The 23,346-nt window shown below is 56.7% G+C and overlaps 1 protein-coding gene across 1 annotated transcript in view; it reads right to left on the reverse strand.

The window, feature by feature from the left end:
- The window catches only part of KCNQ1 (potassium voltage-gated channel subfamily Q member 1), a 166,157-nt gene that overhangs the window by 120,595 nt on the left and 22,216 nt on the right, over window positions 1–23,346 (reverse strand). Inside the window, exons 3-10 of the mRNA XM_049781207.1 lie at window positions 16,297–16,423; window positions 16,010–16,088; window positions 15,438–15,534; window positions 15,215–15,355; window positions 12,415–12,525; window positions 11,834–11,929; window positions 11,429–11,551; window positions 10,865–11,009 (exon numbers count right to left, since the gene is read on the reverse strand). Coding sequence (XP_049637164.1) covers window positions 10,865–11,009; window positions 11,429–11,551; window positions 11,834–11,929; window positions 12,415–12,525; window positions 15,215–15,355; window positions 15,438–15,534; window positions 16,010–16,088; window positions 16,297–16,423 — 919 coding nt within the window. The remainder of the gene's footprint in view (window positions 1–10,864; window positions 11,010–11,428; window positions 11,552–11,833; window positions 11,930–12,414; window positions 12,526–15,214; window positions 15,356–15,437; window positions 15,535–16,009; window positions 16,089–16,296; window positions 16,424–23,346) is intronic.

The following is a 23,346-nucleotide window of genomic DNA, read 5'->3' on the forward strand; positions in this document are numbered from 1 at the left end:
CAGGAGGGCGTTTACTTTGCATGTGGCAGACCCGGGTTAGATCCCTGGTATCCTATAGGGTCCCCCCAAGCCTGCCAGGAGTAATTTCTGAGCACAGAGCCAGGAGTAACCCCTGAGTACCATCGGGCATGACTCAAAAACAAAACAAAAAACCCCAGGATGTGCTGAAGGGGAAAGGACTGGGGACCCCCTCCCAGCCACAACACAGACTCCTGGAGGAAATTGGTTCCAGGGAAGCTGTGTGCTGTGTGTCCCCGGGAATGAATCTTTGAGGCCACAGAGCCAGCCAGGTTTTCATGTGACGGGAAGTAACAGGAAAGATGCGACCGGCCCCAATTAGGTGACCAACAGGGCCGGGTCCTGGGCCCCAAGTGAGCGGGCATTCCTGCCCAGACCAGATCAGGGATACTTGGAAGGTAATACCCCCCAAAGTGGGTAGAATTCCTCCTGGTAACCAAGCCTGGGGACCGGAGTGGAGATGAGTCATGCCCAGGGGAAGGTACAGAGGCAAGTGTCAGCGCTGCTGACCCAGGTTGCTGTGGACAAGAATCATCAGGACTCATGGAAACTGTTTAAAAATTACAAGATGTGAACCCCACACCAGCAGTCCCCAGGCAGGACACAAAAGGTCTTGGAAAGATGCTGGGGTCGGGGAATGCCAGGGCTGAAGCAGGTTTGATGGGCCACAGGATTTCAGGAGCATGGGACACAGGGACACATGGTGGTGTGTGTGGCTGGCGCAGACGCTGCGGGGTTCTTTTGTCTCTCACAGCCTGACCCTGTATACAGCACAACCACAACAGCACCCCACAACCACTCGGGGTCCAGCCCAGAGACCAGGCTCTGGGTCTCCACACAAGGCCAGTTCATTGGGCATCACTCCTCCGACCCTCGGCTCTGTTCCGTCTTGGCCTGCTGTGGTCCCGGTCTGGGCAGGTGTGAGTCTGGTCTCAGAGCAGACCATTTTCTCTGCGTTTTCTTCTGTCCAGAAGATTCCCAGCTGCCCTCGCCTGGGCTGCCCTGAAGTTGAACCCAGGCATGGACCCCCAGAATCCTGCCCCATCTTGGGGTCCTGATTAAGATACAAGCAATCTGCATCTCACAGCCCATGGGGGATCTGGGTGGACTCGGCCTCCCTGGGTCAATTAACCACCCAGCTGGCTGCCACCACAGCCCCAAGAACTTAAAAAACTTGGGACTTCAGATTTCTGCTCAGCACCCAACAAGCCAATGATCCAAAACAACAAGAAAGGCACCTTAAAAAAAGAAAGGAAGGAAGGAAGGGAGGAAGGAAGGAAGGAAGGAAGGAAGGAAGGAAGGAAGGAAGGAAGGAAGGAAGGAAGGAAGGAAGGAAGGAAGGAAGGAAGGAAGGAAGGAAGGAAGGAAGGAAGGAAGGAAGGAAGGAAGGAAGGAAGGAAGGGAAGACACCTTGCTCCCCAATTCCAACTTGTACACCCTGTGATCCACTAATTTGACTCTCTTGGAAAATAAAAGAATGAGGGGCCAGAGTGATAGCACAACAGCAAGCTGTTCGCCTTGCACACGGCTGACCCAGGAAGGACCTGGGTTTGATTCCCAGCATGTCATATGGTTCCCCCGTGCCTGCCAAGAGCGATTTCTGAGTGCAGATCCAGGAGTAACCTCCCCACCCCCCAAGCGCCGCCGATGTGGCCCAAAATCCAAAAAATAAAAGAAATAATCAGGAAATATTTCAATGATATTCAGGGATGAGGCGAAGTGAGGGAAGTAGAGGGCCTGGTAGAGGTCCTCCCATAGGGTTCTGGGCCTCAAAATGCACTCTCCCTAGCTCTGTGCCTGCCTGTTTGTCGATACCCTGGGTGGGACACTGGATCACAGTTCTAGAAGTTTCCATTGAGGTAACTGTGTGAAGGGTGTCTGGATCATTCTGATTTATTTCTTAAGATTGCATACGAGCATCCAAAATTGCAAAGCTTCATTTAAAAAAAAAATAGGTCAAAGATCTGACTAGACATTTCACCAAAAAATTAGAAAGAGAGGGCGAGCGAGCAAGAGATAATTGGCAATAGATGCGGGAGGGAAATTCTCAGCATCAACTCACCAGGGAAATGCAAATCGAAAACCACAACGAGATTAAGATGGCTCTAATAAAGAGAGAAAATAAATATTGGGAAGGCCGTGGATAAACAGGGCTTCCCACCCCATACCAACACACACACACACACACACACACACACACACACACACACTCACACACGATTGCCCGTGGGGATGGGAAGTGGAGTTTGCACTGTTGGAAAATAGTTTGGCAATTCCTCAAAAATAAAATAAAATAAAATAAAATAAATCAGGAGCTGGAAACAGCCTCAGCAGTTCTGCCCGAGGTATGCACCCTGGAGACGGGGCTCACGGCCTTCCCGGAATCTCTCCCTGCATGTCCGCAGATGTGTGATTTACGACGGGCCCAAAGGTGGGTTCGGCCGGACCCCGCCACCAGCGGCCCCAGTGCGGGGCCATATGGTGCAATCCTTTGTAGCAATAAAAAGTAATGAAATACTTTATGTGCTACGATTTGGACGCACCTCAAAAATCTGCTTGGAGACGCCAGAGAGGAGCCCAGCGGCGGTGCATCTGTGGGGTGGGGTGCTGCGTTTGCAGGCCTGGGATGTGGAGGCTGGAAATGGGGGGCCTCAGGGGTCTTGGGGAGCAGGTACTCCCCCCACCTAATGCCAGAGGCTGCTTTAGGGCCAGCAAACACATGGGCACAGCTGAGGGGAAGGGTCTTGGGGTTTGCAGAAACTTGGATCAGACATGATAGGCCACCCCTCTGCCCTGCAAACAGTCACATGTGGTTGGAGCACAGTTGTGGGGGAAAAGGGGAGGAAGGAGGGACCCCCCCCCAAAGTTGCATGCATGGCTGGAGACCATGGCTAGGAAGATGCACCCCCAGCTGGGCCAGACCCTCCCCATCTCCACCTCTTAGGAGTGGGTTTGTATCTGGGGTGGAGATGAGGAGAAAGGAGAGAGAAGGCTGAGTCAGGGCTAGGGGCTTAGGGATCAGGAATTGGGGGCTACCTCATTGGGGACAGATGGGGTGAGCAGATGTGAAGGCAACAGTTCATAGTCTGCGTGTTCCCGTGGGCAAGCCTGTCTCCTGGGCTTGGCTGTGAGCGCATTTGCATTTGCGCCCGCGTCCCCGTAGGCGCATCCTATAAGGATATCCAAGGGCTTGTGTGTGTCTCTGGGTGAGTCTGCGTGCGCGTCCCCGTGAGAGCATCTGGGGGAGAGTTGTGAGATGTTGGGGTCTTCAATCTGTGCCCCCAAAAGGGCCTAGTAGCCAAAGGGGCTCCTTGGACTCCCATGTTCCCTGATGCCACAGCCAACGCATCTCAGAAAATGCACCATCCTAGGCTGGCCTAGGAGAGAGGTGGCCTGAAGTAGGGCATCCTCACCCAGAGCCCATGGCCAGGACACAGGGCCCAGATCCACGGGCAACAACCAGGATGGAGAGGCCCGGACCACCTGCTCCAGAGGCACCCGCCACCCCGCATGCTGGGCGTCTCCAGCCCTGCCACCCTCAGATTCCAAGGTGACCAGAGGGGTGGGGGGACTACTCCACATATGTGCCCTTGCAGGGACCTTGCACTCTCTGTGACAAGCCCCAGGTGACATGGCTGCAGGATACAGGACCGAGATGCAGCCACATCTGGCATGCCTGAGAAGGAGACCAGGGACAGGGGTTCATTATCAGCTGTGAGGGTGCAGTCGCAGGAAACTCAGGACAGCAGGGGGTATGAAGGGGGTCACCGCCCCCAAAGTGAGTTCTTCTAACCCCAAGAGAAGAAGCTTGACCGCTCAGTTACACAGAGAGTGGCAAAGTCAGTGCCACCCCAAGAAGGTGGGCACCGGGGCTGTGCTTGAATCCCCCCGCCAATCTACGAGCCTTGGGGGTCACTCCCCATGGTGCTCAGGGTCCAGGGGGAGAAATGTCTGCGCCGGCCTGTTGAACGTTCTCAAGTACCTTTCACTGGACTTTGGAGCAAATCAGGATGGGGCCGGACTCCCCCTTTTCAGAAATCTACGCTGACTTTTCAACCAAATACGCTCATTTCTCTTACATGAGGACAAAGGAATCTGGCAGATGCGTGAGATTGCAAAACAGTCGGGAAGGTGGGGCCGGTCGGAGGGCTCGAAGAAGGCGGCGAGGTTCTGCATGTATGGAAGCTACGTCCATCCACGCTGTTCTGTGCTCGCACGGGCATGGCAGCGTTGTGTGCACGCGTGATGCTGGTGTCTGTACACACATGTGCAATCGAATCCATGCAGGCTTGCATGATTCACGCCTACAGACATGTATTCACTTCTGTTCCTCAATACAGACTCATGTTCATAGGTCTGGAGACTTAGTACCAGGGTGACAGCATTTGCCTTGAAGCAGCCAGTTCTGCTTTGAGCCGTCATCGTATATGCCGCCCCCTGAGCACAGAGCCCGGAGTGAGTTCCAAGTACAGAACCAGGAATGAGTCCTGAGCACAGAGTCTGGAGTAAGCCCTGAGCACAGAAGCAGGAATACCTCTAAACATTGCTGAGTCTTGCACTCCAAAAGACACAAAAATCCCAGACAACAAACATATTGATATATACATGATTTATAATGCTGTCTACATGCAAATACCCATTTTGATAGGTTTGCATGAGAAAAGACATATTTACATGGCTGGATATACTGGTTTCATGCCTCCATGTATGTCTAAGCCATCATACCAAAACTCTGCAGTATGTGCGTATGCACGGCCTGTGTCTGCAGGCAGAAACAAATCTGCTTCATGAGCCCCACGGACTCGTTCTTAACTGAAGGCCATGGAACATTTACAAAAGGCAATGATTTCATTCCTGTCCTCGCACACAAAGAAAATCTTCCAAAACAGTAAGAATTCCACAGGCCACATCCTCTTACTGTGAGCTACAGAATCCGAACAAATACTGCCAAGAAAGAAAGAAAAAAAAAAAAAAAACACAGTAACACACTTCCCTCTACATTTCTAAGAAGAACTCCAGAAGAAAGAACAAAAGAAGCACAAACTAAAATGTCTCGGGGATCTGGAGTGAAGAAGAACTGGGAACACAGGACGGGGCAAAAAAGCACAAATTTCTTTTAGGGCCCTGCACAAAACATGAACTCGGAGGCACAAAAGCGAAAACTATAAAATAGTTTTTAGTTTAGAATGTTGGAGGAGAAATGTTTGGGCTACGTCCCTGGACGTTGCAACCGTGTCTTTGTGGAGATCCGACCCCAAGAGCAAAGGAAGCAAAATAAATTAGTCACCCCAAAATCAGCCCCGTACTTGGGATTTGCAGAAGATGCACCAGATCTAGGGTTCAGGGCCGAGGTTTGGGAAGAATTCACAGCACAGCACAGCCATGCACACGGGTGCACAGACATGAGACATGCCCGGGAAAAGTTGAGACTCCCTGACATCCCTCATGTCTGTGACTGGCAGTCAGGATGGATGAGGAGGCAGAGAGCAAGGCCCAGGAGCATGCAGGGGGCTGCCCCCCTAGAAAACATGCAAGAGGCTGTCTTCTGAGTGAAAATCCCCCCTAGTCCTCACACCTGACCCACAGGGCTGAGGCCCTAAGGTGGTTTTCTGGAAAGATTCATTTGTTAACATGGGTGAGTCTCTCGTGATGCCAAGAAAGGGTCGGCGGCTGGAGCAATAGCATGGCGGGGAGGGTGTTTTCCTTGCACTCAGCTGTCCAGGTTTGATCCCAGCATCCCATGGGTTCCCCAGGAGTAATCCCCAGGGTCTGGAGAGATAGCACAGCAGTAGGACAATTGCCTTGCACACAGCTGATCCAGGACAGATGGTGGTTTGAATCCGGCATCCCATATGGTTCCCCCATGCCTGCCAGGAGTGATTTCTGAGCACAGAGCCAGGAGTAACCTCTGAGTGCTAGGTATGACCCAAAAACCGAAAAAATAAAATAAAAGGAGGGGCCGGAGAGAATAGCATGAAGGTAGGGCATTTGCCTTGCATGCAGAAGGATGGTGGTTTGAATCCCAGCATCGCATATGGTCCCTGAGCCTGCCAGGAGTGATTTCTGAGCATAGAGCCAGGAGGAACCCCTGAGCACTGCCGGGTGTGACCCAAAAACCAAAAAAAAAAAAAAAAAAAAAGAATTAATCCCTGAGCACAGAGCTAGGATTCAGCTCTGAGCACTGCTGGATGTAGCCCCCAAACAAATCAAGATAAAAGAATAAAGGTTAGACCAGAGAAATGACAAACATGAAAGTTAAACTCATGAGAAGAGAAAGTTCTTTCTACATAGACAGAAAAAGCAAAAGTTCAACTTTTCCAAAGAAAGACTCAAAATAGAGGAAAGGCCTTTCAAAGAGGATTCTAGCCATAGTGTACAGAAGGCAGGGCACTGGCCTTGCAAGGGCAGCCCAAAAGGTCCCCCAGGAATTCCCACCAGCAGTGATTCCTGAGAGCAGAGCCAGGAGTCACCTCTGAGAATCGTTAGCTGTGGGCCCCAAAACGAACGACCCTAAAAGAATGGTTTCTCAGCGTAATTCGAACATGTGACCTGTGTTCCCTCACTCGCCCCTTCCCTGGAAAACTTCATGAACAGTTTGACCTAACCTGCATTTGGTCTGGTCAAGCTGGTTCTTGGCTGAGATATTGGGGTGCCTCTCACCACATTAGGGGAGCACTGCAGTAATCCCTTCACCACCACCCCCTCTTGGTCGCCGGTTCCAGTCTTGGAGTAATGACAGGAAATGTCCATGCCTGACCCGAGAAATTTACATTACATGTAACTGCGTCTACATGGAAGAACAGAGGGCCACAGTGGAGGGTGTGGACGCCTTGGGGCCTCACCAATTTCCTGTCCCCACCAAGCAGCACTGAAACCTTGCCCCACACTGGCCACCTAAGGCTAAATCATCCTGTGGCCCCTCCCAACAAAATTGGGTCTTTGAAAAATAAATGACCATCACCCGATAGCTGCCTTTTAGCCTCCAAAACTTGCTGATGGTCCATCTCTTGGGAACTTCCTATCTTTCCTCTACATGGAAAGATAGGAAAGATAGCACCTCTATAGGGGTGCTCCTGCATAGATAGGGGGCCCTGGCCTGGTGTCCCATGTGAGTAGGGATACCTCCCCAGGTCACCCCAAGAAGGCTCCTTCCTTCTTCTGAGAACGGAGGCATATTGGATGCCAAAGCCTACTGGGTACCCAGGTTGGCACTAGGGTTCCTACATCAACCACCCCCAGCATCAAGACCATGAAAATGGAACCACACTAAAAGTTGGCTGGCTTCCTTGGCAGTGCTCAGAAGAGCCCATGGGAGGTCTGGGATAGAGCCATGGTTGATCGCGTGCGAAGTAAATACCCTCCCCCACTTTGATAGCGCCAATCCCGGTTGGATCCCTGGCCTCCCGTAGAGTGCCCTGAGCACTGCTGGGAATGACCCCCTGAGCACAGAGCTGGAGTAACCTTTGGTACTGTTAGGTATGGCCCCCCCAAAATAAGTAATAAAGGTGCGATAACACCTAACAGCAATGTGTTGCTCCCGAGACTTTCCTAAGCCCCAATGTTCATGCTTAACTTCTCCCTGGTGCCTCACTTCCCCCGGCTGTCCTCCTGCTACGTCCTGCCATCTTGCATGTATCCAGATTCCTCAAGTTCTATATAAACACTGTTGAATGGAAAAAGTGTCTTTGGTCATCAGCCCAGCACCCATCTTTCCCGGTCACCAGCTTGGGGAGGTTCAGAACATCCTTGGTCTTGAACACACCAGGGAAGATGCATGTTAACCCTTGCTGGCTGACGGGTTGGCACAGTCTGCACCAGGAGGCCTGGCGTGAGCTTTTTTCTTGTCTTATTGCATCGGCCAGACGCAACGGTTCAAGGCTGAAAAGCAGAAACACAGACTGACAACCTGTTTGTGGTCCTGACCTCAGAGGGAAGTTCTCGCACTCTGCCCATCAACCTTGCTGTCTGGAGACTTTTCAATGGAGCATCGTTATCAGGGTTTTCAGTCTGCTGAGAACTCCTGCTTAGAAAGGGCTGTCGGGTTTTGCCAAGTGGCTCTTCTGTAGCTGAGTTGTTGACCTGTTTTTGTAGAGTTCGTTGACTTTGACCGTCAACCTGATGTTTTGTCAGGCTCTGAAGGGGTTGGAGTGTTAGATCACGCCCTGCTTTTACCAAAACAAAAGGCATTCCCCAAATTTTCTCTTTTCTTTTCACCTATATAAAAGTCCACCTGAATCTCGCTCAACCCTCCCCACCCAGTTGAATTTGTACGGGGATAATAAAGAGAAATTGGGTTTTTGGCCTGGCACGCAGACACCACAAGGTGAGAAGCCAACTGGACTCCATGCTTCTCTCCTGACTGGCTTGGCTTATCAATTCTTCGTGGCTACCCTGCATCAGGACCATCCTGGGATTGGAAATATGGCGAGTGGGGGGTGATTTCACGCTGGAGTATCAGGGATCACTCTCCTTGCATGCAAGAGGCTCTGAGTTCCAGTTTGCCACCTCATGGATCCCTGAGCATTGCCCCAGTCTTGTCAGGTGTGGTCCTAGGGGGCTCTGTGAGCACTGACGTGGCGTCCAGAAACAGCCTCCGGCCCAGAACACTGCAGGAGTGACCACCCCCCCAAAAAAAAAAAACCCAACTAGTTCAGGACTGGCTGCGTCCGGCTGGGCTCTGGCTTGTCCTTCCCACCCGGTCCACGAGGAATATTCTGCTCCTCTTTCCCACGCTGCCCTTGGCGGGTTTTCAGATCGGGGTGAACACTCACTCCTTGCCGAGCTTGGAAGTGTCCCCTGATTTCCAATTTTCTAGGAACTGTTGTCTCAAATGCATGTTCTCTTTTGCTTTTTTTCCCCCTGAAGTATCTGGCAGGGCTTGGCAGTGAGGCCATATGGGCCTGGATGAGTCTTTGGGGGACAGTTGTTGTTGACGACGCCTTGGATTTCCTTCGCGGACACAGAACAATTCCCGTTATCTGGTTCTCGCCCGGCTTGCAGAGTCCAAGAAACCGTCCTGCTCCATCCAGGGGTGGGTTTTGGGGACCGGACGCCTCCCTCTCACGGCCTTTCCCCCACTGCCCCAAACTCGCCTCTCACCAGCCACAGCATCCTCTGGCCTCTGCATAGACGGGGAGGGGAAGCAGATCTTTTTTTCATCCTCTTTCTTGCGCTTTGGTGAAAAAATTCAGCTTCCAGTTTCAATGCTTTGAGCCCTATCTTCCGGATCTCTCTGTGGGCACCATCTTCTCTGGGGTCTGCTTGCTTTTTCTTTCTCTAGTTGGGGTCTGAAGGAGAAGGGTCCCCACCCCACCCCCCGTTCCCAGTCTGATCCCTGCTTAGTGCCCATTCGGAGCTCTGCGGGGTCCCCACATAGGACCCCAAACCTGAGGGAAACTTCCACTCACGTTCCCTTGGATCTCTTCATGCTGCCCCAGTAAGGGGAGGCATTTGGCCTCCAAACTTGGAGCCCCTACCCTTCTGCCTTTGGTTACTCGGGTCCAGGAGGCCGGGGAGTCACTGGATGGCCCTCGGATCCTGTCCCATTTCTCGGGGTTCATTGTGGGGCCTGCACACTTGGCCATATGGCTCAATACCACAGCACGTGTGAACTGAACAGAATGAAATAGACCCAGCTGATCTGTGGGCTCAGAAACAAGTGCCCCCTGATTCCTGCGTGGTTCCCAGTCAGATGGAGACTTTGGGGGAACACTGAAGGCATCATCCCAAACTGTGCAATGCAAAGTGACCCCCTGATCCTTGCTAAGAACCTGAGCCACCCCCAATTCTTGACTGCCCAAGAACCAAGTTAGCTAAAGAAGCAATGGGGGTGGGGTAAGGCTGAGGGCAGGAATGGGACACCCCCAGCCTGGCCAAACCCACCCATGGGGCGGGACACCTGCACCCGTAAGAAATCTGTGACAGGACACATGTGGCTTGGGCCATGTGTCCATAGGAGACATGTGTGCAGGTATGTATGTATGTGCATGAGACATGCGTACGCATGCCTGACGAAGCTTCCTCCCTCTTCTCTCCACCCACCTCTCTCTTCTTCCTCCTCCCTCCTCTCACTGTCCACTCAGCCCAGAGCACAGGTCAAGGCTAGAGGGAGCCCGCAGCCTCTCTCGTTCCCCCCATTCCACACCCAGCTCCTGACAGGCATGGCCCAAGGTCCCCCAATTCTGAAAATCTGGACCAGGACACCCGCTGAACCAGCCCCAGGGTCACCAGCCACCTGTCACTCTGGTCACAGGCCCAGAATCCCGGGGTCAGACTCTCCCAAAGGCCAGGATGACAGCACTTTCCCTCATTTGCTGCAGACACGCACCCCTCTGCTCAGAGCCCTGCCCATGTACTCCCATCTGCAGAGACCCCGATAGATTGTGTGTCCCCGCCACAGTCATCCAGCAGCAGGGCACCCACACTCATGGTACCCCACCACCAACCTATGCACAGGCATGAGCTGGCTGGGAGTGGCCTGTCAGAGACGGGGCACCTGGTAGGGTCCCCACAGGCATGACAATAGGCTTGCGGGCTGGGGCATCCAGGCCCCTCTGAAATCAGGTGTGCCAGAGACACAGACACACACAGCATCCCACTGACAGAACCTGGGCTCTATAGTCCCAGCTCAGCCTGGCCGAGTTTTTACAGCCGCCTGTGTGCTGGGAGGCTTCGGCCGAAGGTGGAATGTTCTGGCAGGACATAGAAGGCTTTGGGGATGCTTAATGTTTGGGGTTCCAGGAGCTGGAAGAGGCCAGAGAAAAGGGGCTAGACCAGATGGCCTGGAGGGGAGCAGAACAGAGTGAAATCTGTGCCCAGTATCCAGAGCCGGAGCCAAGAGACCCACCTGGCGTGTCGTCACCGCCCACGGAAAAGTGCACGGGTCTGCGCTCCTCGGGTGCGAGCTCGCACGTGATCTGGGGGACCACCAGCGCCCGCTCTCCAGGGCTCAGGCCGTTGTCCTTTTCCGATTTGGATTTTTTCTTCTTCACCTGAAAAGCCCAACCTGTGAGTCAGTGGATCCGGAGGGGACCCCAGGAGCCCCCAACAGCACCAGGGAGACAAGCAGACAGGCCTGGTGGGCCAAGATGGCCCCTCTGGGACCCCTCCCTGGGCTTGAGCCAGGCCAGAGAAGGCCCCATAGGGCTCAGGACAAGTGGGGCAAGTACAGAGCAGAGATGAGGGTGTCAGCTGCAAAGGCCTCTGGGAAGAGATGGGGAGCCAGGAGGGGGTTAGGGACATGTTGGGCCCCTCCTTGGTGGGGCCAGACTCACCCCCAGTCCACCTGCCCCCTTATGACCTCACGGCCTCATCTGCCAGGACATGGCCACCATAGGGGACCCCAGAAAGATGCAACCTCTGGCCAGGCCTGGCCACAGCCCAGTGAGCTAAGCACCCTCCCGGTCTTTACCATGACAGACTTCTTGGGCTTGGGGCTGGGTGACAGCAGCACCGGGCTGCGGACGGGCCGCCGGACGTAGATCTTCCAGGTGGCTGAGTCCGGATTCTCCGCCGCATAGCACCGCCAGGCCGTCTGGGGATGGGGGTCACCGCTGAGCTTTCCCGGGGATGGGGGGTTCACAGACGAGCCTCCCCGGGGAGCCCCAACATTGCAGCCGCCCTCCTGGAAACTCTACCCAATGCTCACTGACCCTCGGCCTGTTCGGCTCTCTCCACCCCACCTCTGTCCCCTTCTTCCGACGCTCGGTCCTTGTGGGGCTACTGCCCAGGCCAGGCCCCAAGGCCAGCCGTATGCAGGGGCACCCATCCTCCATCACCCACCCAGAAGGACCCTGGGGTGCCCCACGGCTGGGACCTGGATGAGGGAGGCCGCGGCCGGGATCTGCCGGTTGAAATGCTTCTGCCTTTGCTTCTGCTGCACCTTCAGGGCGAAGCCGGAGCCCAGGATCCCCTGTGGGGGGACAAAGGAGAAGGATGGGGGGAAAGGTGTAGGGGTGGGACTGGCATGCAAATGATCAGGGCGGGGCTAGATTCAAAGGAAAAGGGCAGGGCTTGAGTACCAATGAATGGGGCGGCCCTGGAGGCAAATGAGAGGGGCGGGGGTGGGATGTAAAGAAATGGGGGGAGCTAGAGATGCAAACTAGGATGGGCGGTGCTGGGTGCAAATGAGCAGGGCGGGGTGTGGCCAGGTCCCCTGGGCGCCAGTGTCCAAGACTGTATCACCAGGCCCAGGACACCCACCTAAGGGAGCGTGGTTCTGTACCTGGGGTTATACTGGGTCCAGTTCGATGGGTGTCAACAAATACAGTTTCTGGGGGTCTCCGGAGCTCAAGGCATTTGCCCCCCATCCCCTGCAGCCCCATGACTGGAGGGTCCCCCACCCCAGGACCCCTGGTGACAGGGGAGTGGTCTCCTCAGGGAAGCACAGGGACTTACTGCAGGGAGCGCGAAGAAGGAGATGGCAAAGACGGAAAAGCAGGAGGCTATGGTCTTCCCGACCCATGTCTGCGGCACCTTGTCCCCGTAGCCGATGGTGGTGACCGTCACCTGGTGGGGCGAGTGAGCCTCAAAGAGGAGCCTCTGCACCAGGACCCCACAGAACAACCTCAGGACCACCCAGGAACCCCCAGGACCATCCCCAAACCCTCCAGGAAACCCCAAGACCACACAAGCAGCAGTCCAGCTGGAGCCGGAAGCTTCCCAGAGCGGGCCCCCCAGGAGCCGGATGAGGCCCTGACAGGGGTCCTGCAGCCACTCACAAATGCTCTGTCACCCCCTTCCCAGGGATGGGAGCTGAGCTTTGCAGGGGAGCAGGACCAGCGGCACACTGGGGTTACTCTATGGGAGCTGCTAGGGTCCCTTTGCAGGGCCAGGCCGGACACTGTCTGGACCCTGTGTGGGTCCTGATGCCACGCCCTGCCTGGCAAGGGTCACAGGTAGGATCTGACCCAGTGGCAGCCAGGGAGGGGGCCATGGGGAGCCCCGTGGCATGGCCCAGCCCTGACATATGGACGGATGAATGCACAACAGCCATTGCTGGGGGGTGGACTAGTGAGGTCCAGTCCCTCGGACTAGGCTCTCAGGAGGAGGGGCTGCTCAGACCCTGGGGAGCAGAGAAATGCTGTCTCCAGAGGCCTCCGGACCAACCCTCAGGGCCATCTGTTGGGCCCCACACTCAAGAAGAGCAACTCTGGCCTGACAAGTGCTCCAAAGAGAGTGGCTCGTGGACTCCTATGGCATCCTGCAAAACTCATCCCAGAGTGCCCTTCCTACACCTACAGACCTGTATATGTGGGCGCGGGTGGAGGATGCTGGCCGTTCTCAGCCACAGAGGGAGGTACAGAATGGTTGGGCCAGCGCAGGCTGGAGTGTTGGTGCGGGGCAACTCTGCTCTCACCACAGCCCTGCCAGCCCTGGGTTCCTGTCCTGCCAGGACAGAGGGCAGCCCAGGAGGCCAAAACTGTGTGAAGCCGCCACAGGGCACGGGGAAAGGGGAGGGGGGGACAGGAGCCCCAGTTTCACTACCGCAGATTCCCAGCTTTGCCCGAGATTCTAAATTTAGAGTCGGGGTAAACAGTGGGCGGAATCTCCTGGACCCCCAGCAGGGCACAGAGGTGCGGGTGTTTGAGAAGGCGGCACACACAGACACAAATAGGCACACACAGAGACACCCAGACACACAGAGATTCTCAGACACAGAGACACATACACACAGATACGCAGATACACACAGGCCTGTCTGTTCCCAGCCATCTGCCACACCCCCCCAAAAAAACCTCAGGGACCAGGCGGTTATATGTGGGCAATCCTATCAGGACAGGCCTCGGGGTGCTGGGGGACTTAGTAAGGACACACGGGGAGGATATCTGGGGGCCAATCATCCCTGGGGGACACACACAAGGGGGATGACCATCCTGAAAGAACCCATCAGCACAGAGCTGGGGGAAGGCTGTCTGCTCTCCAGCTCTGCCCAGGGTATCAAGTCAGGGGATGTGAACAGACATTTCTGCACCCAGATAGCAGCCATCTGCCCCCCATCATGTATAGACACCCCTGCACACAACCACGCACACACCCACTCACTCCCTCAGCTCTGCAGCCCTCATTCATCCAATGCATCCATGTAACCCCATTACTCTCTGTCCGTTCATCCCACCGCCCCATTCACAATGATAAGCACATTGAAGACCCCCAGCAGGGCACAGAGGTCTCCTTCCATCTGGTGGGCCTAAGGGTCCCTACAGCTGTGCACGGCCTCCAGAGCGTGGACACGCACATGGGCTCCTATTTTATTCCCCACTATGCGGTGGGGGTGCCAGGAGACCTGGAATACTGGAGACGGGCTGCAAAGGACAGGCCCAGGTCACTGTGGGAGAAACACGACAGTAGGGCAGAGAGGGACAGAGAGGGGCAGCAGGACAGACCAGGTTACTGCAGGGACCCCTGGACAGAGGACAGAGGGACGGGAACGGGGGACAGGAGACACCCCTGGGAGACGCCCCGTGTCCACAGCAGCAGCCTGCTGGCCGCCCATCATCCCTCCCCGACAGCTGCCACCACACCGTGAAAAAAGCTGTTTGGGAGCCGGGGGTGGGGGTGGGCGGCCATGGCGGGAACAATGAGGGGCCGGGGGCTCGTGGCCTGGCGGCTGCAGCTGACGCAGGCCCCGATGCCAAGCGGGGCACAAAGGAGCCTTTAGGCGGCGCTGGGCGGATGTTTGCACAGGTGTGGGCAGGCAGGGCGGGGGACGGCGCTCCCCTCTGAAATCCTCCCGGCTGAGCCTTCTGTCCCCCAAGTCCCCAACCCCTCTGGGAGTCCTTGGCCCCCCAAATGGGTGGGGCTGCCACACCTGAGCCACTGGGTGGGGACTAGGTCCGGCTCCCCAGTTCTGTCCTGTCCCCCATTCAGCCTGATGCAGAGAAGTTCCAGAGAACAAACATGGCACCAAGGGACCCTCGTGGGAATGGGTGGCAAGTGTCTACATGGGGGGGTATTGATGTGGGGGTGTCCCAGGAACAGAAGCCCTTCTCCCACTGGGGATGGAGTATCGGGAGTGTAGGGTCCATGTCCCAGGCCTCCACACATACAAACCCAGACCAAAGCTCCCAAGTCTATGCCTAGGGGCACAAGCTAAGGGGAGCAGGTTGCACCCGACCCCGGTGCCGCCAGTCAGGCACAGACATCTCGGGGTTCATAGTCAGGCTGAGGGGTTCCCCTGGCTGCCCCCTGCACTCACCACACCCCACCACAGGGCGTCGGCGTAGCTGCCGAACTCCACGCGGCCCGACTCGTTCACGGCGTCCTTCTCGGCCAGGTACACGAAGTAGGAGGAGAAGATGAGGCCCAGGAAGCCGATGTACAGCGTGGTGATGAGCTCCTGGGGGCAGGCGGAGTCAGCCGGGCCTGGGCACCCCAGGGCATCCCCCTCCCGGCCCAGCGTGCGCCCCGACGCCCCGCACCTGCCGGTGGATGAAGACCACAGAGCCCAGAAGGCGCCAGGTGCCGCCCTGCCGGTCCACGTGCAGCATCCTGAGAATCTGCAGGAAGCGGATTCCCCTGCAAAGGAGATCCCTGAGGCCCCTGCAGGAAGTGGATCCCCCATGGGGATCCCTGAGCCCTGCCTGCAGGAATTGGTCCCTGTACATGAGATCCTGAACCCATCCACAGAAAGTGGATCCCCTGTGGAGATTCCTAGGCCCTGCTTACAGGAAGTGGATCCCTGTGCATAAGATCTGAACTTACCCACAGGAAGTGAATCTCCTGTGGAGATCTCTGAGCCCCCTGCCCCTCTGCCCACACCCCCAGCCTGGAGCTGCTCTACAGCACCCACTAAGAGCCCACCACCACCCCACCACCCACAGAGCCTGCTCCCTCCTGCAGGATCGTGGCAGGGTCCAGACCATGCCCAGGGCAGAGGGTCAAAGGCCCGGACAGTCCTGAAGCCAACCAGGTTCCTGCTGGCTCTGCCAACTCTGCACCCCACAATCTGCCCCAAACCCTACGATCTGTGCCTCACCCCATGCCCGCCTACCTGATGGCCGAGGTGGCAAACACCTGCCCCTTGGAGCCCACGCAGAGAACCACCATGGAGGCCACCACCACGATGAGGTCTGGGGGCAGCAGAGGGGCATGGGGGGGGGACACTCAGCTGGAAAACCAGCCCTGTGTCCGCAGGGCCGAGCCGGTGGGCACCCACAGGCCCGGCTGGGGGGCTGGGGGGCTGGGTCCCCACCGCCCCCTGCCCGCACTCACCGGTGACTGAGACGGGTTTCTGGGTGTTCCGGGCTGGGTCCCCGCCCCCGCCCCCCACTCACTCACCAATGATGGAGATGGGCTTGCGGGCGAAACGCAGGCGGCCCCAGAGACCAACGTACTTGCTGCGGCAGCCGGCGGACCAGAGCCGCACCACGTACTCGGTACCGAAGAAGACCACCAGGACGATTTCCTGCGGGGCAGAGAGCACAGTCACCTGTGTGCTCAGGGACCCTCCAGCCCAGCAGGACAGGTCTGTGGAGCAGCATTTCCCCAGGCACCTCGGGGGCCCTGGGGGGAAGCCCCATGCCAGGATCCAAAGTACCAGGACACACACAGTACTTAGAACACACAGTACTCCGGATCCCAGGCAGTACTGAAGACACACCAGTACTCAGGACTCACATTCAGTGCTCAAGACATCAACCAAACATGCATGCAGTGTCCATGTGGTCTCACTGGGCTGCTTCAGGCCTCTGGGTCAGGGTCGGACCCCGTGGATCCCCAGCAGAACACACAGCCCTGAGCCCACATCAGGACCCCCAGGCCTCGCCAGCCCTGGACTGAACCAGCAGCAGCTTCCGGGGTCCAAACCCCCTGGGGTCCAAAGCCGCTGGGGTCTGAGCAGCCGGGTAACCCCTTGGAAGGTTCTGGATTCTGATGGGGATCAGGCTCCTGCTTTCTGGGAAGCTGAACACGGGCCCTGGGGCGCACAACTCCCTCTCATGGGGTGCTCCATGGGCCACCCAGACGGATCTCTAAATTTGTTCCTACTCTGAGTGTGGGTAGCACCGACCTGGAGTGGCCAGAGTCAAGACAAAGGCAGGAACAGTGGGCGCTGAGCTGGATCTGGGGCACACAGTGGAGGTGGCCCCATATCGGACGTGGTTTCACCAGGGTTGCCCATCATGGGGGCCCCGGAATGAGGGTCTGAGGGTCTCAAGATGAGGGTCAGAGGTCCCTCACTGGGGTCCCAGGGATGAATCCGGAGGGGAGATGACCACCAAGAGGACTCAGCCACACTTCCTGGGGTCCCGGCCCAGGCTCTTCCTGCCCACCCTTGGGTCTCCCCCTTTTCAAAGGCATCTGGGGCTGCTGCAGGTCAAGGCGGGCAGAGACACCGAGGGTCCCCGAGATCCAGGATGGGTCAGGGTCCCAGGGCAGCCGGGCGGCGCCCCAGGACTCGGCGGCAAGAGCGTCTCCTCTCAAAGCGCCCTTTGTTTCCGCCTCTGCCGGGCCCCAGCTGCTGCCTCCAGCCGCCCGCCCGGCGGGGCCCTGCGCCCCGTGACATGTGCTGGGCACAGCTGGGCTGCCCGGCAGCAAGGCCCCAGGGAGGGGGACCAGCCTCAGGGGATGCTATAGGGGTTCTGCCTCCTGCTTTCCCCCAGGCCAGACAAAGACCCCCATGACTCTACAGGGCACTTCCTGGCGTGGGACCCCCCAACTGAATACCTGTAGTTTGGAGGTTCCCACCCCAATACCTCTCACACCCCAGGAGGAAGCACCTACCTGGTGTGGATACCACTGGGAAAAAGCCTCACTCACATTAGGAGCATCGGGGTGTCAGGGTTTCAGGGGACCCCAAAGGGCAGTCCCGGGAGTCACAGGTCAGCAGGGACAGCCAGGCTTGGGGGTGTCACCGCCTCTCAACCCAGGCAGACCCCAACATGAGTCTTAAGCCTGGCTGGTCCAAGATGTGGGTCCCCTCCCGCTCCTGCGAGCAGCAGTGGGGTTGCAGATTTTGGGGGTCCCTATATACCCCTAGGCGTGTTCCCCTATCCCCATCTTGGCTGAGGCCCCTTCCCCGCCCACAGGTTGCTATTCTCGAGCTCTGTGCCCCAAGAGTGAACCCCTTAAAGATGCCTCCTTAAGAATCCACCCGAGGTGGGGCCGGAGAGATAGCATGTAGGTAAGGTGTTTGCCTTTCATGCAGAAGGACGGTGGTTTGAATCCCGGCATCCCATATGGTCCCCTGTGCCTGCCAGGGGCAATTTCTGAGCGTAGAGCCAGGAGGAACCCCTGAGTGCTGCCGGGTGTGACCCCCCAAAAAAAATCCACCCGAGGGCCTTTTGGGGTGCAACCCCCTCTAAAAGTCCCCAACAGTGTGTCAGGGGCCCCCACGATTGTGAGCTCTGAAGACAGCCGTCCGCTACACAGAGGGGAATCCCAAAGAACATGGGGGTAGAGCTGGCAGAGACACGGTCACCTGGCCAACCACACACTCAGGTAGGACCCCCACAATGAGTCCAAATGACCCCATGGTGGGGGAGGAGGCATTCCTGTGATAGTCGCAGGATTTGAGATGTCCCTTGGTTCCTCCAGCTTGGGTCTGGCTCCCACAAAGACATGTCCCCCCACCAGCCATGGGCACCATGAGGCCAGTGGGCCCAAGAGCTGTCCCTAGTCTTTGCATCTCACTGGTGACATGTGACCCATCAATTCCCCGAGGAGATAAACAAAGGAAGCCACAAGCCAGCACAGGGTGGAGGGACAGACAGACAGACGTAGGTGAGGGGCCTGTGCATGAGGAAACCAGATTTGAGAGAACAGCGAAGATTCCATCAGTGGGGTGTGTGTGCGTGCGTGCGTGCATGCGTGACTGTGCTGGTGCCAGTGTGGGCTGTAGTTGCCTCCTTCCACCCTGCTGGTCAGAGGAGATGTATCCTTCCCAGAGCCAAGTCTTTCTAGAACCTTCCCTCCCTCAGAGGCACTGAGCAGAATGGGTCGTGGCTTTGGCAGGGTCGTGTAGGCCTGGGTGAGGGGCCCAAAGGAACTCGTTGCTCAGAGTCCAGGCTCACAGTGGCCATAAATGCTCCAGAGGCCAGAGCCCAAGGAAGGGTGTCTGGGCAGGGGTCCCTCTGCTCACTGCCCATGGGATTCTGCTCAGAGGAGCTGCTTCTGACCCCCAAGTCTGCACTCAGCACCCACATAGCAAGGCAGCCAAGTCCATGGACTCAAGAAACGTGGGGTCCCTCCTTAGAGCCCTCCACAGAGCCTTCGGGGCCATAGGGCACCGTGAATACTGACTCTGCCTCTTAAAGAGCACACGGAGGCCCCTCTGTGCCCAGAGTTCTCAGGGTACCCCGCTGTGCCCCTCACCCACATAAGCTTGGTCCTTACCTGCTGCATGGGTAGCAGTGCCAGAGCTGTGAGCCCTCTGGCCCGGCCTGAGCCTGGCAGGTCCGGAGCCTCGACAGCACAGGGCAAGGTTAGGAGTGCAGGACACTCAAAGGCAGCCCTGTGAGGGGTGTGGACAGAGCCCCCCAATCCAGCCCGCTGTGAAGGGACAGGACCGTCCACACTGCAGGACGAGGTGACCCTAAGAAACCCCGTTCTCTGCAGAATTCCACCTTCTCCAAACAGACTCTGTCTGTCACCCCCAAACTCGACTGTTACCCCCATCCCCCATGGGAGTAACACTGGACATTTTTGGGACAGGGAGACTTCGGGGACTGACTGGTGCTGCCGCCAGGGCCCAAGAGACCCCACAGAGGGCCTGGCACCCCCCTCTCCGAGCAGGAAAGACAGCACAGTGAGGGCTGGGCAGGGCATCAGTTAGAGGAGGGCCAGGGTCCAACAGGCCCGAGAAGAGCAGGAGCCTGTGTGAAAGATGTGACAGAAAGCATCCCCCGAAAAAGTGCCCAGAAGCAGAGAATATGGCCATCCAGGCCCCCCAGGACAAGAAGTGCTCAAGGAACACACCAGAGTGAAGCCTGAAAGGGATTGATTTTTGTTTTTTAGCTACACCCTGCAACACTCAGGGGTTCTTCCTGGCTCTGCACTCAGAAATCATTCCTGGTAGGCTCGGGAGACCATATGGGATGCTGGGAATCGAACCCAGGTGTGTCCGGGGTAGAGTACATACAAGGCAAATGCCCTATCACTGTGCTATCTCTCTGGACCCACCCGGAGGAGTTTACGCACCATATTGTAAGACCCACGACCACAGCAGCACCAGGGCGGGAGACGTCAACCAAAGGCTTCTGCATCCTCTCCTCAGAAACCTCCCCATTATGGTGCCACCCCCAGGCCCACCTTGGAATTCTGGCAGGAGTTCTAGGGGGCCACGGACCCACCACCACCAGCTAGAAGACTCTCGTGCGAACCACAGGCCCAGGGCCGGACAAGGGTCTTCTGAAAACGTGGAAACTGAGGTTATTTGCTCTTGCTCTGCTGTGTGGCGGGGCCCTGGGAGGTGAGCAGGAGAGGTCCAAGCCAGGGACACCCACAGCAGCTGAGCCTCATCTAAGGTCTCAGCTGGCCCAACCAAGAAAGGGGCTCTGGGGGTGGGGGGGGTTGGGATGGGGTAAACACAGACCCCGAAGGCGCCGGCTCCTGCTGTACCTGGCACCGTGGTAAGGCCCAGCCCAGACGGATCTAAACAAACCCAGAAACCACTCAAGGCCTCCAAACAGCTGGTTTCTCCCTCCTAGCAGGAAAGCGGCACCCTCAAAGGGGTGGGGGGACAGGAAATTCGGAACCACTGGGCCCCCGGCAGAACCAGAAACTTCTGTTCTTCTGGGCCACTGGGAAGGGGAAAGCTAAGACAAGCCAGAGGTGCAGAGAAGGTGGACAGGAGTGGGGGAGGCCAAGTGTTCCAGCAAATGGGGCTCCTTCAGACAAGTGCTGGAAGAAAGAAGGGAAGGAGGCGGGTGGGCCCCAGGGTGCCTGTCACCCCAGAGACAGGCCGGCCTCGCACGCAGGGAGGCCTGGGCCGGCTACCAGCCAGCCGGTGAGCAGATAAACAAAGACAGAACATTCCCTCGCCCTCCCGGCCGGGCCAGGGACTCGACTCCTGAGAGAAACCAGGCGCGGCCGTGGCGGATGCCTTCGGCATGACGTCGGGCGGGCGCTCGGCCACGGGGGCCGGGGGACATCCGTGACGGCCAGGTGCTGGGGGAGCAGGCTGCCAAGGGGCACGGATGGAATGTTCTGGAGCTGGGCAGCCGGAAGCAGCAGCAAAGCCCCAGCTGCCTCTGCTAAAACCCGCCGAAGGGGCCGGGGGGCTCACGGCTGCACCCCAGACTCGGCACATTTGAGGGGACACGAACTCCACCAACGTCCAGTCATGGAGAGAGGGGAACCGCCCGGACCCCCAAATCAGCAGGACCCCACACGCCTGAGTCCACAGTGGAGCTGCGTCTCTAGGGCTGCTGATGACCCAAGTCAGGCCTGGGTCTGGAACCGGGGTCACCTTGCACAGAGCAGCAAAAGGTGAGGTGAGGTGTCCACCAGTAAGATGCAGCTTGCCCCTGAATCTGCACATCTGGGCAGTGAGGTGGGCAGGAATGAGGGTGCAACCCACATGGAACACACAGACATGAGGAGAACCCTAGTGTAGACAGATTGCAGACTGGATTTGCAAGCCTCAAAGGAATGGGTTCCCAGGCATTCTGTCCTCATCCTTCCCCCACCCACCCACAAACCTGTAAAAACCATCATGGTGCATCTTAGAAGAGATGCATAGCAACTGACCCTCCTGGGCAAGCTGGTCTTCAAGCTGAAAACTCGGGACAGGGGCAGGTGATGAGAAATCGACTCAGTTCCACAGATCCTGAAGCCTTCTGGAGCTTCAGAGCAGCCCAACACCTTCAAAAACAGCAGTACCAACAGCCCAGGAGGACCACAGCAACTTAGACGGGAGAGTCGTGGCATCGAAGACAATTGAATGCAAGTAGCAAAAACAGTTACACAAAAGGCTCCACTAGCAGCCAACAACTCTACACCAAGGACATTATGACCCAACTGTGAGTCCTCACTATGTTCCCAGGTTTTCTTTCATTGAAGTATCTTTTTAGTAATTCCTTTAAGCAGGGGACAGAGTGATAGCACAGTGGTAGGGCATTTGCCTTGCATATGGCAAATCCAGGATGGACCTCGGTTCAATCCCCAGCGTCCCATTTGGTCCCCCAAACCAGGAGCGATTTCTGAACTCAGAGCCAAGAGTAACCCCTAAGCGTCACTAGGTGTGGCCCCAAAACCAAAATAATAATAATATAGCCATTTAATTGGGACAAACAAAATAAAAAATACATTATTTGATGCCTGCTAAGGTGGAGCAGTACTGGGGGGATGTGAAGGGGAAAATGGGAGACTCTAGTGGGGGAAGGTCACACTGGAAGTGAGATGAGTGCTGGAACAATAAATACCCCAAATGACAGTATTACGAGCAACTTTGTAAAAACAACAGGGATTGGGAGACTGTGGGTGTGGGGCAGGTGTGTGTGTGGGAAATAAACAGTGCTTCGTAAATATTCAAAAATTAATGGAAGGGGCTGGAGAGATAGCACAGAGGGGAAGGCTTTGCCTTGAACGCAGACAACTATCCAGGTTCCTTCCCCCACATTCCCATAGGGTCCCCCATGCACCACCAAGATTAATTCTTGAGCACAGAGTCAGGAGTAACTCCTGAGCATCACTGTCTGTGAACCAAAAAGCAAAATAAAATAAAATAAATAAAAAAGAGCCACTGGTGTTAAGTGCAGCTAGATGGACTGCCAACATCACCCCTAGCCCCTGCTGTCTACACTGGTGTCTACCCTGGCAGAACTGACTGAGTGGCTCTGACCCCCCGTCCCCAGCCAGTTCCCATCAGCCCCCTGTATCAGGAGGCCCCGTATAAACCCACAACAACCAGGGCTTCCTCCTATCACCCCAGAGAGAAGGCAGAGGTGCATATAGGAGGCTATTTGGGCAGGGCCCCATCCCCACAGCTATGGCTCAGCAGGGCACATCTCCGGGCAGGTGTCCTGGCACCACTCACCCTAGGTGGCAGATCCCTGCAGCCTGGGTGGACTTCCAGGAACTCAGCCAAATGCCTCTCACGGTGCACCCCTTCACAGCACCTCTGGGGGAGTTGTGGCTGATGGGGAGAGGCCTATCCTGAGGAGGAATCAAGGGAGGATCATAGCCACTTCGAGCACCAGCTGAGGGGAGAAGAGGGACCCCCCCCCCAAGGCAGGAGAGGCCAGGACAGTGGGGTCACAGCCTCAAAGTCAGGGACAAATCAGCCTCACTGCAGGGCAGTGTGGGCATAAGGAAGTCCTGTGCTGTGCTTGTGGAGAACAGCACCCCAACATTCATGCAGATGTAGACGTGTATGTGGACATGCCACTG

This window comes from Suncus etruscus, chromosome 9 (assembly GCF_024139225.1).
Source record: "Suncus etruscus isolate mSunEtr1 chromosome 9, mSunEtr1.pri.cur, whole genome shotgun sequence".
Taxonomy (NCBI): Eukaryota; Metazoa; Chordata; class Mammalia; order Eulipotyphla; family Soricidae; genus Suncus; species Suncus etruscus.